Source organism: Thunnus thynnus, chromosome 15 (genome assembly GCF_963924715.1).
Source record: "Thunnus thynnus chromosome 15, fThuThy2.1, whole genome shotgun sequence".
NCBI classification, from domain to species: Eukaryota; Metazoa; Chordata; class Actinopteri; order Scombriformes; family Scombridae; genus Thunnus; species Thunnus thynnus.
The window spans coordinates 7,545,920-7,561,062 of record NC_089531.1 but is presented as its reverse complement, the minus strand read 5'-3'; the positions used below and the strand labels follow the sequence as shown (position 1 = coordinate 7,561,062).

The 15,143-nt window shown below is 41.6% G+C and overlaps 1 protein-coding gene across 3 annotated transcripts in view; it reads right to left on the bottom strand.

Moving 5' to 3' along the window:
* Nucleotides 1-240: 240 nt before the first annotated feature.
* The window catches only part of atp1a3a (ATPase Na+/K+ transporting subunit alpha 3a), a 30,622-nt gene continuing 15,719 nt past the window's right edge, over nucleotides 241-15,143 (bottom strand). For 2 of the 3 annotated variants that reach the window (XM_067612172.1, XM_067612174.1), the window contains 18 exons: nucleotides 14,484-14,618; nucleotides 13,946-14,063; nucleotides 13,056-13,144; nucleotides 12,629-12,808; nucleotides 10,897-11,095; nucleotides 9,506-9,750; nucleotides 9,143-9,335; nucleotides 8,864-9,039; nucleotides 8,393-8,529; nucleotides 8,007-8,157; nucleotides 7,744-7,912; nucleotides 7,006-7,160; nucleotides 4,955-5,078; nucleotides 3,894-4,039; nucleotides 3,533-3,663; nucleotides 2,818-2,919; nucleotides 2,433-2,524; nucleotides 241-1,944 (listed from right to left, as the gene is read on the bottom strand). In XM_067612172.1, coding sequence (XP_067468273.1) covers nucleotides 1,916-1,944; nucleotides 2,433-2,524; nucleotides 2,818-2,919; nucleotides 3,533-3,663; nucleotides 3,894-4,039; nucleotides 4,955-5,078; nucleotides 7,006-7,160; nucleotides 7,744-7,912; nucleotides 8,007-8,157; nucleotides 8,393-8,529; nucleotides 8,864-9,039; nucleotides 9,143-9,335; nucleotides 9,506-9,750; nucleotides 10,897-11,095; nucleotides 12,629-12,808; nucleotides 13,056-13,144; nucleotides 13,946-14,063; nucleotides 14,484-14,618 — 2,571 coding nt within the window. In that variant the 3' untranslated portion in view covers nucleotides 241-1,915. Of the gene's footprint in view, nucleotides 1,945-2,432; nucleotides 2,525-2,817; nucleotides 2,920-3,528; nucleotides 3,664-3,893; nucleotides 4,040-4,954; nucleotides 5,079-7,005; nucleotides 7,161-7,743; nucleotides 7,913-8,006; nucleotides 8,158-8,392; nucleotides 8,530-8,863; nucleotides 9,040-9,142; nucleotides 9,336-9,505; nucleotides 9,751-10,896; nucleotides 11,096-12,628; nucleotides 12,809-13,055; nucleotides 13,145-13,945; nucleotides 14,064-14,483; nucleotides 14,619-15,143 lie in introns of those variants that run through there. The other variant, XM_067612173.1, reaches the window with a different exon arrangement.

Sequence of the window (15,143 nt, the reverse complement as noted above, 5' to 3'; positions counted from 1 at the left end):
TCCTCTTGAACTGCTGGACTCTGTCAAATTAACGAGCCTGTTGTCCATTATGAGCTGAAATGTTCCTCTAGAAGAAGGTTTCTTCAGTCCTGTTTCGTTTCTTTCCACTGACTTTTCATAAACTCCAGACACAACATTATATAGACTAAACAGCACATGTTCCATTTACACATGTATGTGTTAACACTTCCTCTAACTTGTTGAGACTCTTTAGGTAAAAAAACACAGATGACTTGACACTAATGTCATAAGTAAGAGTTGGCCACAGCATTTATTTCCATTTTCTGACAAAACTCCACACAAAAACAAACTCGAGACCAAGCTGAAAAAAGAGAGATCCTTCTATTTTATTTCATTTTCTTTTTTTTTTTTTGCTGCTGTTTCGCAAGTTAAGGTACAGTGCCTTATTCCATATTTCCACCGATTTAAACAATGAAATTGGAGAGAAATCTCTTTTTCCGAGGACACAGAAAGATTGTATTTTTTTTTTTTAACAGGGGTGAGATTGGGTGGGTTGGGGGGGAGGTTGCGGGCCGGGCGAGGGTGGGAGGATAGGAGGAGGCAGGTAGTGAAAGTGGGTGTAAGATTTACGAGGACGGAAAGGTTTGCACGGTGTTCACAAACAGACAAACAAACAGGGACAGACAGACAGGCAGGGTGAGGAGGGAGGGGAGGCAGGTAGGGGAAGGGGAGGATAAGGAGGAGTGTGAGAGAGAAAGAGAGAGAGAGAGAGAGAGAGAGGAAGAGGAGGGAGAGACAGTGTGCTTTGTCATGTCCGAATGAAAACAAGCAGCTCTCAGACCCACTCCGAACGTAAAATAAAAAAAAGAAAATGTAAAACTTTTACGAACAATTTTGTTTTTTAAAAAACACCCAGTCGTCTATTAGAAAACAACAACAACACAAGCAGAAAAAAAACACGGGGGGAGAGGAGGAGGACGAGGAGGAGGGAGGCTGAGAAGAAGGGAAGGAGTCAGAGGAAGTTACCTTTTTATTTTTTTTTAAACCCTACTGAGGGTGTGAGTGAGTGCTTCAGTTTTATGGTGAGACTGATTCTTTATTGACAGGGGAGGAGGAAGAAGAGGAGGAGGAGAAGGACGAGGAGAGAACATCAGTAGAAGATTGGCAGTGAATAAATAGAAAAAGAGAGAGAGAGAGAGAGAGAGAGAGAGAGAGAAGAGGAGGAGAGAAGTTGTAGAAGGCAAATGGCAAGAAATGGCAGTGATAAGGGAGCTGGAGCCAGGTGGCTTTTTTTTTCTGGAAAAAATACAAAACAAGACAAACTCCCCAAAAAAATGACGCCACCCACCCGCTCAAATCGCCAGTTTGGGAATCTAGACGGGAGCTGCCGTGTTGTTGTTCTGTTTGGCGAGAGCAATCGCAAGTGGAACAGTCAGGTTTTTTTGTCTTTATTCTTATATTCTTTATTCGGTTCCACACAGCGATGTAGTTTGAGCACACATATGAAGAGCGGCTGCATCTAACAGTGTAGTAATAAGCGTCGGCACAACAGTGTTACTGGCAGACTAGTGCTGTATAGACTTTGGATAGAAAAAAAAAGGGGACAGAGGGACGGAGAGGACAGGGAAGATTTACAAACCCACCCCCCCTCCCCCATCCTCTCCTCCTCTGTCGTTGGTCCCCTCGTCGTCTTGGCGTTTGATTTTTAGTTTTTTTTTTTAGGAGATGAGGATGGGAGGATGGAAAGGAAGGGAGGGGAGGGGAGGGGAGGGGAGGGGGGGGTTAGAGGAGGAGTAAACATAGTCTTCTTGTACAGTTTGAGTATGTTGAGAGGAGAGGAGGGATGGATGGAGGGAAGGAAGGAGGGAAGGAGGAAAGAGAGAGAGAGGGAGATAGAGAAGAAGGGATGAGTTCAGGGGAAGGCGGGATGAGAAGTAAATGATGCTTTGATAATTTAATAGTATGTCTCTTTTTCCACCCAGCCTGCAGAGATGAAGAGAGAAAAAGAAGGAAACAAGACAAAAAGAGAAAGAGAAGTGTTACCTATTAAATAATTTCATTTACAGATTGACAGTAATGCCAGATGTTGTTGAACACTATCACATCCTAGATATCACGCTGCACAATGTACACATGTCCCTAAAAAGAAGTGACCTCAGATGCACAGTGATGCAGCGTTACAATACATATAAATGAATTAGTCTATGACCTATTATGTATTTGCAATACATTCATAATTTCTTCTTCTTTTCTCCCTTTAAAGAATCATACTGTCATGTTATTAAAATCAGTGATATTACTCGCATATTTCGTGAATATTTAAAAGCGAGCAACTTAATTTTTATACCAGACTGCAGATTCACACAAAAAATGTTTAAAGTTTGAAAAACATCAAATTCATAGGTTGTTCTGTAGACCTATGAATGAAACTACAGTACGGGTATTCAGTATGTGTGTGTGTGTGATCTTACCGCCGGGGTTTCGGCGAAGGATGAGTTTTCGGATCTCATCGTAAACAAAGATGAGGAAACTGTACGGAAACGCACAGAACCACCAACTGGGCCTGAGAGAGAGCGTGAGGGACATACGGACAGAGTAAGAGCAGCACACAGTACTCATTTCCTTTATTACAATAAATCTTCATTTTTTTGAATTACTGTGATGTTTGCGGCTGTGGGCCTTTTAAGATATTGGGCTGCACAAATAAACTTTGCATCTTGACTTCAAAGCAAGATAGGTAGAAGGAGACTGTCATGTAATATCACTGTATTGTGATTTTAGGACAAAGTGATGGGATAAGGGAAATGTTGATTTGCTCTTTACTCTTTCTTTTGATGAATGTGTGATGTTACTTACTTGAGTGGGTACATCCGTAGTGCCAGGTCCATACCGGGGCAGTAGGACAGGAAAGCAGCGAGAGCTGTTTCCTCAAACAGGCCAAAGATCAAAATCTTATTTCTGAAAGGAAATTACACGTGGTAATTAGGGAGATGTAGACACGGAAATTCAAATATGTGAAGATAGTGAGGGAACCGAGGACTGCATCAGCTACTATCTACACTCTACTTTTGGATCATAAAATGGCTTCTAAGTTAACTTGCAGCAGGCTGAATCTAAGGACACATATAGCAACACCAGTATCTGTGTTTGTGTGCCTGTACTATAAATAATAAAAATAGAACAAAATGCAGAACAGAGCAGCACAGGGTGAGGACAACAACCAGACGAGATGGAGGGAAAAAGGGGCGCAAACAAACAGATGCCATAAATTAAAGGTGTTCCAGTAAAATCTGGCTCTTTAGTTACATCTAGTGGCTGCTCTAGGAAACTACAACAACAAAAATGAAAACAAATGCATGGTTTCCACACCACACTTGACTTTTTTTGAGCTTACACCTGCATTAATGCTTACTGTATCTATGATGTCTATGATAATGACATGCAAATTCTGTATCAGTATTGAAGTTTTACAGTCTGAATCTTCTTTCACCCTTCAAATGCTGCTTGATTCTTCATTTGTTGCAGCATTATTCATAAATTAATAAGAAACTGACTTTTTTCCCCCACTTACCTCATGCCCTGCTGGAACACAGAGTTACGTCTGGTCTTGCAGATGATGACATCTGCCCACTGTACCACCACAATACTGACGAAGAAGGCTGTGTGGCAAGTGAACTCCACAATCTTGCGCTGCTCGTAGGTCTGTACAGAGAAAAAGAAGAGAGAGAAACTGAATGTGTGACTTTCAGATCTTCTGTCTCTTTTATGTTGAATTTTGATGTAAGATGTACAACATCAAGTTTGGGGAAGAAGCTGCTGCTCTTTTTCTGTGGGATTCTGTGGGACTGACAGTCTGGCTTTGTCTGGAGTTACTATTGAATGTTATCAATCTTGCAGCAGACTGTGTAATATATACAGTAATGTAGTCATACCCATTGCTGCCCGTAGCTGTCTTCTAGGTCGTTGTTGGAGCGATCATCCCAGTTGAGCCGGATGCCGACAAGCACAGATGGCAGAAAACCATTTTCAGCCATGATGACAAAATAGGCAAAGAAGCCACCAAGAGCTTGGATCATACCTGCAGACACAGAGAGAGTTTGATAACATACAATCCAATACACCCAAAAGCATAAATAATAATGATGATACACTGATGATGTGATGATTCACACACACACGCACGCACACAGACACACACACAAAGTGCAATCTAACCTCTGTGCAATATTCCAGACCAATGATTGAAACCTTTTGTGCAATAACTGCTGTCTGTATAATAATTTACAATAGGGTTTAAATTCACTGATTCTGTCTTTCTATATATATTTCTGAAAAATTAACAGAAAATTATATATTTTTTGTATTGTCTTTTTATATATATATATATATTTTACTGTTTTTACTGTAACAGAGCCTCTCAGCCAGAGTATTTCACACGATTGTACTTGTAAAACTGGAGTGACAAAAACATGTTGAATCTTGAAACACTGTAGGAAAAACCATCAGACTTTGTGGAAAGAGAGAGAGGAAGGGAGCAGAGAATAAGTGAGACAAACAAATAAATGATGTGGGTTCACAGCACTTCCAATCTCTGTATATTCCCACACAGATCCCAGATGGTGCTGTTGACTGCAGACGCATCATGCTGTTATCAAGCTGCAGGCAGTCATTTCTGGCTGCACACTTGGGATAACAGAACTATTTGACTATTTCACAATTCTTTTCCTAACAAAATTGGCTTTTGAATGATTATATTGTGGTTGTATCAGAGATTTGTATGACCAGTGTAAGCCAGAAATAAAACCCACTGTGTGAGTGGGACAGATCTGGAGCCAGTAGAGACAGTCAGATCTCTGCGATGGTCTTGCATGTTGACAATAATCGCACCAGTATCTTAAGCAGTAACGATTTATTAGTGATAAAAATGCTACATGTGGCCCCTTCAATACTAAAGTCTATACTGTATACTGAATAATATAAACATGACACCCACCAATCTGTCCATAGGCGATACTGATGAGTCTTTCATTGACCAGTTTGTCCCTCAGTGGGTTCCTGGGCTGACGCTTCATGATGTCACTCTCTGCTGCCTCATAAGCGAGAGAGATGGCTGGTACCTGACAGAGGAGAGAACGACAGAGAGAGGAAAACACATTATTGCTATGATGGAGATTTTCATTTGTGATTTCATGTTTATACTGTATCTGCAGCTGGAATTGGATACAGTGAGAGATTTTATTTCTGAATACATGTTGCTTTGGTTTATTTCATCATGCTGCACTTTTCAAGCATAACAAACTGCTGGCTATTAGATGTCAGGATCCCTGCTGTGGTGGAGCGTCAGACAGACTTGGTATATCATTGAAGATTACTGTTTCGCATTCCCAAAGGAAAATGCTAACAACTGTCACAGACCAATAGAACTTATATCACATTTAATCAACTTTGCAGAACGAATAGCCAAACATCAACTAAAAGGGAGAATCGCTTTCTTTATCCTCAACAAAGACTTTTTTATTTGTCCTTTCTTTCTAGGGTGTCATGGAGTAATGTTTGGCATGGTCATTTGGTGCTTTTAAATAACTCATAAGCTATGTTTCTGTGCACATTTTAATCCATTTATTGAATTCATTTACTCTGAAGAAGGGAGGATGACAGGACCGCTTCCAGTCAGTGGTGGTCCCATACTGCCATCTTGTGTCTTCTTTATGTGACACATGGGGGGATTTAACTGGTGACAGAGGATTTGACAATGCAGGTGTTTTTATTCTCTTATAAACACACAGTCGATGCTTCTATGCACGCTGCAGGTGACTGTCTGGTAGATTTTTTGGTTCTGTGGGGTGTAAGTGAGTGAGTGTTTGTCTAAAGCACATAGTTTTCAGCTACAGGCAAAGATATTCATTAGCAACAAGGTATGACATAAAGTCTACTACTTGTCCTGCAGCATCACTAAACTAACAAAGTCAAAAGTCCTTTGTCTCTGGTAGACCTTGACTCATGCCGTTCTCTATCCCGCCTTGCTGCTTTGCACTTGAAAGGACTTGCTCTAACTCCCAACATTATCTCCTTAAAGTGATGTGATCCCCTCTAGGATGGGTCAGTATGGGATTAATCTTAAGTGTAATCCAATAGCTTATTAGTTGTGTGAGAAAGGCAGTTTGATTTGATAGGACAGGTAGAGATGTAGGAATGCTGAAAAATTTGTAATGACTTTGTTGGTTCAGTCCCGCCCTCTAGGGCAGCATGAGCTCAGGATGTAGCAGTTTTATACCCATTTTTGGCCTCTTTAAAGTCTGAACTTAACTCTAAATAGTTTACTGGAAACATTTCCGCAGGGCTGAAACCAACAAACAATATGTTCATTTAGGATCGTCCAACGTCAGAATAAGATATCAGAGCCAGCGTAATTTTGGTGTCTGAGCCCAAACAACCAGAAACCAGCAGAGTTTTCCATCATTACAGCTTGTTCTGTTGATCTTCACTGAGCCTGGCTCCAACAACTTTTTGAGTTTGTCATCAGGAAGTTATCTTTAATCATATTCTGTCTGACTCTTTCACTACAATCTTACTGAACCAAACCATCCACAATTCCCTTTGATTCTTGCAAATATATTTAATGTTTATCACATATTTGATTCAGTGTCTTGTTCTTTGAGATTCATGTTCTATTGTTATTGTTATTTACATCTTACCTCACAGTCCTGAGCACCTGTGCGTATATCCCTGATGATAATTACTAACCACTACTGTGTATATTTTTCCAGCTGGGTACCAGTCTGACATGGATGTACACAGTTCATGTATTTGTGTGATGTTTAATGTACATGCACGAGTGTTCAAAGATCAAGTGCATGCAAGCATTTCAACAAGCTGTGACTGTATGGGCACCAGAACATTGAGATCACACATATTGGCTTCTGTTTTTAAAGCCTGACAGGAGACAATAGAGCCATACGCTACAGTATATGACTGTATCTGGTCTGTCATGGTGTCATTGCCTGGCTATGTGTGTGTGTATGTTTTTGTGTTCATTTCCCTTACCATGTCAGTTCCCAGGTCAATGCAGAGGATGGTGATGGTGCCCAGAGGCAGTGGGATATTGACCAGGATGAAGAACAGGAAGGGGGTGATCTCTGGGATGTTGCTGGTCAGAGTGTAGGCGATGGACTTCTTCAGGTTGTCAAAGATCAGACGGCCTGTAAGGATACAGGTGGGTAAAGTATTTTGTATAAATAGACTACTGAACAGGTGAAACCTAAAGACGCAGGGAAGATCATTACTTGATGTGACATAGACCCCAAACCTAGAGTATGTCAACACCACTAGGTTTTAAAATACAGAAAATATCATTAACTCATTAATACAACAGACATAAATGAGGAAAAGTAATTCCTTCTTGAAAGTCCTGCCTTTCTGTCTGTTCCATCTTTTTTTTTTTTTTACAGTACCTTCTATTATTTATTTTTCTAAGAGAAACTAAAAACCTGAGTTGCTCTTTCTAACACAATTTTAAAATGTATTCCTCTTCTTACAGTCTCCATAAATAGGGTGAACTGTGTATCGTGTGCCACCCAGCTGATTTTCAACTGTAATCCTTATGCATGATGAGTGAAGGTTCATTCTTGTTCTTCTTTGGCATGATACTATTAAACACTTTAACTAAACTGACCCTTTCCTCACATTCCCTCTTCATCCAAACATTCTTTCTATTTTTCTGTCTTCATAGTCCTCTTACTTCCTTCCTCTCCCCCACTTTCTCTTCTTTTGTTTATCCCTCACCTTCCTCTACTCCAGTGACGATGGAGGCAAAGTTGTCGTCCAGCAGGATCATGTCAGCGGCTTGTTTGGACACGTCTGAGCCAGAGATTCCCATGGCAACACCGATGTCAGCCTTCTTCAGGGCTGGAGAGTCATTTACACCATCACCTGTCACAGCCACGATGGCACCCTGACAGAAAAGGAGGCACCACAGTTCTTAAAAATGAGTACATTTACCTGTGTGTACCTTTATGTGAACGTGTGTGTATGTATAATTAATGTACCTGTCTTTGGCAGCCTTCTACAATGATGAGTTTCTGTTGTGGGGAGGTTCTGGCGAAGACGATCTCTGTGTGGTTCCTCAAAATATCATCCATCTGCTCCTGAGAGAGGTCTTTCAGATCTGTACCATGGATTACACAGGCCTTGGCATCCCTACACAACACAGACAATGCAAATCAATCAGTTTTGTGCACTAAATTATAGAACTACTGTCAAATGGCTGCATTGAGTAACTGCCATATAAAAATATTTGTATAAGTCACACTTTTCCCATGTTTGGTGAACTGCAGCCCCAACCTTTATGGCTGAATTAAAATATCCTGCAGTGCAGTGGCAATGCAAGTGAAGCAACATGTATATGTGGTTTAATTTCTGTTTTCAGTCTTACCTTGGGTTGACCTGACTGACAGGGATGTTGAGGCGTGCAGCAATGTCTTCCACTGTCTCATTGCCCTCGGAGATAATACCCACACCCTTAGCAATGGCTTTGGCTGTGATTGGGTGATCACCAGTCACCATAATAACCTGGAATATGAGAGGAACCAGAAGATGTATGAGATGAATGCAAAGGAGAATGACACAAAATACCAGAACGTGTGAGAGGAGAAAAGGGCAACAGGTGGAAGAAGAATAGGAGGAATAGGATGAGTAAGAAGAAGTAGAAGGAAAGGAAGAGGAGAAATAGAAGCAGAAGATGAGGATGAAAAGGGGGGGAAGAAGTAGAAGAAAAGAGAGTACCAGTAACATCCTATGAATTTATTAAAAATGTGCGTGACAGTCATTCATTACCCTCACAATCAGGTGGCTGCAATGTTTTGCTTTTGCAGTCCTTTAAATGTCAGATTTAAAAGGTGCCCACCTTGATGCCAGCGGAGCGGCATTTGCCCACGGCGTCAGGAACGGCAGCACGGGGAGGGTCAATCATGGACATGAGGCCCACAAAGCAAAGGTTGTCTGTCTGGAAGTTGACGTCATCTGTGTCAAAGGCAAAACCTTTGGGGTACTTGTCTTCTGGCATGAACAGGTGGCAGAAACCTGAGGAGAGAGGAATGGTAAAGATGTCAAAGATGAATTTCTTGAATTGTACATTCCAACTCATGACCTTTTGTTAAATTATACTATCTTCTATCATCCTTACCCAGTACTCTCTCTCCCAGTCCTCCCAGTTCCAGATAGGCGTTCTGGAAGGCCTCCTTCATCTCATCGTCCATGGGCTGCTCTTTGCCCTGCAGCATGATGGTGGAGCAGCGGTCGAGGATCCTCTCCGGAGCTCCCTTCATGACCAGCAGGTAGCGGTTGTCGTTTTCATCCTCACTTTCGTGAATTGAGAGCTGATGGGAACAGATTTCAGCGTTAGTAAAATGCATGTCCATATAATAGGTATGCAGAGTTTTGTACGTATTAGCCCATTTACCACAAATCATCTGGTTTTAGTTCATGTTAGTATGAACTGGGGAGGTGTATTTGTGATCATATGCATCAGTAAGTGGAAAGCACAGACCTGGTACTTGTTTGTAGAGTTGAAGGGTATCTCAGCCACCTTCTTGTTCTTGTCTCTCATGGTCTTGACGGAACCACAGGACAGCTCAATACACTTCAGCAGGGCTGACTCTGAGGCATCGCCAGCCACATCACGCTTAAGGATGGGTAAAGATTCCTGACCAGCCTTGAACGCAGCACGGTTGCACAGGGCAGCAATGCGGGCCAAAGACACCCATGTTGTGGAGCTCTTGTCGAAGGAGGAGCCTAGAGTGATCAGAGAACAAGGAAAATTGATTGACAGTTTTCCCAGCCTATCACATTCACCACAGGTGGGAGCTGCCTCACCCAGACACTCTGCTGTTTGCCCAAATTTCTTCTTCAGCTTTACTACAGTCTGTGGTTTCAAATCAGTCATCTGTTAGCTCAGTCATCCACTTACTGGACACATTGTAATGAATTAGGTTCCTACATTTCATGTAACTCAACATGAATTACAACAGAATTTAGTTACATTCCTTAACCATGCACTTAGCCTTACACTTGCAGTGTAATAAACAAGTTTTTTCTTTGATGTGATTGGTGGTCAGAGGGAGTGTATGGTGCATAGCAACGCCAGCCCTCCCATTCATTTGAACGAGGGTAGTGCATTCAGGCTGCAGAGGTTTTGGCCACAGAGATGCCACACCTGCCAATGGCGAGAAAGTTGATCCACAGCTGACAGTCATCGACTACTGAACATCTACCATGATAACACTGTGATTTAAAACCCCCCCAAGCGAAATGCTGTAGATGCTTGCACTGAGCTGAAATAAAATGAGTGCACATAAATAAGGTAAATAACAATGAACAGTGTCTACTGCGTTTTGCTGTCATTTATGGTCGTGTTAAGTTTCTCTCCTCTCCTCTGTTTCGCCATGGGCGGGGCTGAGTGAATGAAGAGAGGGAGCGGTGATAGCGAGAAAGCTGGTGAATCAGATCAATAAAACGTTATTTTCTGATTGTTTCACAGCCGTTATGTTCAAGAGCACAAATAAACACATCCACACCTCCACTCAACCCTGTGGAGGTGCGCCACATCATCTGATTTGGTCTGAACATGGCCTAAGACCAATAATTCAATACATCTACAACATATATTTACTAGTATTTGGTATGATGGATTTGGCAGATGTTCATTTTGGATGCTGGCCAGTAATGAATGCTGCCAAAGAGAAAAGAAGGTCAAATTATTCTTCACATCCTGCAGGAGGGCACTGTTTTAATGAAAACAGGACAGTGAAGGAGACATTTCCTGTACACATCTTTGATAAAACCTGTATTTAGCTGTTGAAAATGAAATTGTGATAAAAATTTATTTAGTGTTTCCAAAAGCTTAACATGGATAAATGTCTTAGATCAATGGTATCTCACCAGACTGGTCCTCAGTGGTGTCAGCCTCGTGGATCTGGTTGTCGAACCACATGTGGGCCACGGTCATCCTGTTCTGGGTCAGGGTGCCTGTCTTGTCAGAGCAGATGGTGGAGGTGGAGCCCAGCGTCTCCACAGCCTCCAAGTTCTTTACCAGGCAGTTCTTACGAGCCATTCGCTTAGCGGTCAGTGTCAGACACACCTGAGAGAGAGGAGTGATGGAAGAGAAACAAGCAAAGAAAGAAATGGGAGAGAGAGGACATAACAGCAAGGAGAGGAGGAGAGACAAGAGGAAAGGAGTCGCAGTAGAGTATGACAAAAGGAGAGAATACGAACAAACAAATCAAAGGAGAGACACAATAAAAAATATATTAGTATCTGTGGGACTAAAACTAAAAGCACGGATTAACACCTCCAGGCACTGATTGAATTTAGTTCTGCCAATGAGCAGACACATCAGAACCAAACCACCCCAACACCTGGAGATGTTCATCCTGCACACCATAACAAATATGCATCTACAGCAAAATGCACTATAATCAAAAACCTCCTTTCGAAAATAAAGTGAAAAACACAGCGATGCAGAGAGAATATGAGGCAAGAACAAGTGAAGCAGTGAAGCAGAGAAGCGGTGCATTATGTCATCATGCCAACTAAGGCAAGACCCATGGGCCAAAAAAAACTAGCCAAGGCCAAGCAGAGGAGGCCGAATTCAGTTAATGGAGCTGATTAGTCATTAACCTAATGTCATTACATTAGCTAGTTGTTGTCATTGCAGACAGCACCGCGACTGGTCTGGAAAAGAGAGAGAGAGACATACGAAGAAGAAGATGGAGAGAAAGAAGGAGATACACAAACACACATATGGGTTGCCTTGGGAGAGAGAAGGAATGGTAAGAGAGATACACAAACAGAGACAATACACCACCTTCACTACAGGAACAGATACTGACACATACAGAATGTTAAAGCACAGAAATACAAAGATACAGATGCACACAGATGTACAGCAAAATCACACAGCATAGAAACAACACAAGCACAAAGAGAAGAAAGCAGAGACAAAACAAAAAAAAGGACGAGACATTAGCCGAAACACTGTACACGACACAAAATACGACGTCTTTACACAGACGCATGTAAGCACACAATGAGACATGGGTGACGTAGCTGTTACATTCGACAGCTTGGGAAATCTGATTTGTTACTGTTATGTATTATTGTGTTATGTGTTAATGTAATATATTCAGTAGTACAAGGTAATTGAAAAAAATCTAAAGAGTGGCTTGTTTATGGACTAAAACAAACCATAAATACTGTCTAGTTTTAATGTCAGTGATTGTGAGTTGGATGCTATTTGGATAGAAAAAGAGACTTCAAGACACTAAAAACATTTTTGTTCATTCAAGTCAAAAAAGAGTGTGATTTTTTCAATGATTTTGTGTATGTCCTTGGATTTCTCTTCTACAATATTCAAAAGTGTATTTAAAAACACCCAAATCTTGCACAAAAACACCTAGGAACTGAGGGGGAAAAAACACACAAGGACTATACTGGGAAACAAAAACAACGAAAGAAGGAATCACACAACTGGACAACCTTGTGCACACAGAGACACACACAACAATCAAATTATTATTAAATTCATTAACATCTGCCATGCCCCCAACTAATCATTTCGCACACACACGCGCGCGCGCACACACATTCACTGGTTTCCTGTTTCTCTACTCACAGTGACAGTAGCCAGCAGTCCCTCAGGAACATTAGCTACAATGATACCGATGAGGAAGATAACAGCCTCCAGCCAGGAGTAACCCAGGATGATTGACAGGATGAAGAAGGTCACGCCGAGGAAAACAGCCACACCCGTGATGATGTGGATGAAGTGCTCGATCTCCTTGGCGATGGGTGTCTGAAGAATAAATATAAAAAAATGAGCAATTTAATAACCACACAATTGCATAAAATGTTCAGTAAGAGTCTTGTTATTCAGCCTGTTTATATTCAGCTGTTTTTAGTAAGCGACCTCCATTATGTGGCTTCTAAACAACACAACGGAGATATATTATAAGATACATAAATATAACAATTTCTCTAGTGAAGATGGTTCAGTACCATCTTGCTCAAGAGCACCTGATCAGTGATAATGAATATGCTACCTTGCCAGTCTCCAGGCCTGAAGTGAGGGTGGCGATGCGACCCATCACTGTACGATCGCCAGTGCACACGACAATACCACGCGCTGTTCCTGGAGACAGAGAGGAGAGGGAGCAGGTTTTGTAAAGTGATATACTTCTCTATTGATTCCAGAAAAGAGAAAGAAAGAGGACGACAGAGATTGACAGATCCAGAAGAAAATGCTTAGACTGTGAGTTTCGATGAATGTGTGGATATACTTGACTGAACCAAGATGTTTGGAAGGATATCTTAGGATCTAAAGCTCTTAATGTAATTTAACCATGTGGCCACAGGAGGGCACCATACGCTATTATTTTCCCATCCTACCACAGTGAGCTGCATATTGTAGGAAGTTGTATGGCCTCCCATCAAAACAGAACTGGCTGAGCTCGAGTGGAAGAGGTATGACCTTAAATGGGATCACATTCTCAGTCACTAGGCTCCCCTTAATGACCAGTGATGTCATTGACCACTTCTTCTCAGACCCGACAATTTGACTGCAGCTTACAGTAAACGCTAATGTGGAGTATCTTTGTTTGCAGGACTTTCTGAGCATTGAACCAGAACAATACAAACATATGCACGCATCCACCTGATTGCACACACACACACACAGCTGCACACACGTTTATTCGAGACTAAGAGTGATGGAGGGACGTTGACAAAAATTTACACAGCATGTATAAAGAAAAGCACAGAAGGAGGGAAAATAAGTAATCGTTTGAGAAACAGAAAGAAGATTAGAGGGAGGTAACTGATTGGTTCTGGAAACTGACTGATAGTGGATAATATGTAAAATATATGTGATAAATGTGATGGTGATAATGATAGTTACGGCACAGGTATGGATAGAAGCGATGTTGACCCTTACCCTCGACACAGTTGGTGGAGAAGAAGGCAATGTTGCGGGTTTCCAGGGGGTTGTCATGGGTACAGTCAGGTGACCTGGTCTGGGGCTCTGATTCACCAGTCAGGGATGAGTTGTCCACCTGGACGAAGCAGGGGAAAACCATTTGATTAGTGCGTGAGAGAGAGACAAAGAGGAAGAGAAAGACAGGAACTGGTTATGATAAGACTAGTTGGACAGATTGTGTGTTTTCCTGCTTGCTGTCCCACATTTTGTTTTGCTGTGCTCAAGTCTGATGTCCACTCACTTTGTCCACTATTATTTACACCTCCACTGACTTCTGTGGTGCAACCAGACTTTATCTGTTGGCCATTGAAAACTAAACTGAATGAGCCGACAGGTTATGTATTTACATGCAAAAAAATTAAATTACTATAACTCAATTTCTTTGTGCTGCACTTGGACACTTAATACTTGAGAAACATCCTGCTCAAGCTTTAAGATAGGTGTTATCTTCTTGGGTCCGTATAGTGCCAAGAGTGTATTTCTGCCTGTAGCCCACCTTGCAGCCATGGGAGGAAATGATGCGGAGGTCAGCTGGGATCCTGTCTCCACCTTTCACCTCCACCAGGTCTCCTGCCACCACCTGTTCAGCATTGATCTGCATCTTCTCTCCCTCACGGATCACAAGAGCTTGCTGTGAACAGATGAAGAGAGAAAAGAGACAGTGAGAGTGGAGGAAAAGAGTTTTTTTCAGGCACGTGACAGTTGAATAATTATCTTTTCTTTTGTTAAAAGAGAGTAACTGGAAAAATCACAGTCATCTGATAAAAAGTTAAAGCTTCTAAATGATTAATATCAAAAACAACACCAAAACCTTCAAGATGCTATTTAGAGTAAGGTGAGAGATGAGGTCAAAGTAAAGCCATTGAAAGCTATATCGCAGATAAGGAAGAAAGAAGAAGAATGATGTCTAGTTGATCAATACCTGCATAATTTGTGAACCTAACATCATGCACTCATTATGACCCGACTTCTTTACAGAGGTTTAGTTTCTCCAGAGAGTAATGTGTGGATTCTTTTGCAACTTAACAAGCAAACTGAACCAAAGGGCTCGTATTTGTGGTTGGTAATGAAACATTTTTGCAAAAAATTCTCTAAACCTGACATGAACAAACAATGTCTACCATGATCTACAGCTGTCAACTGCATAGTGGAACAT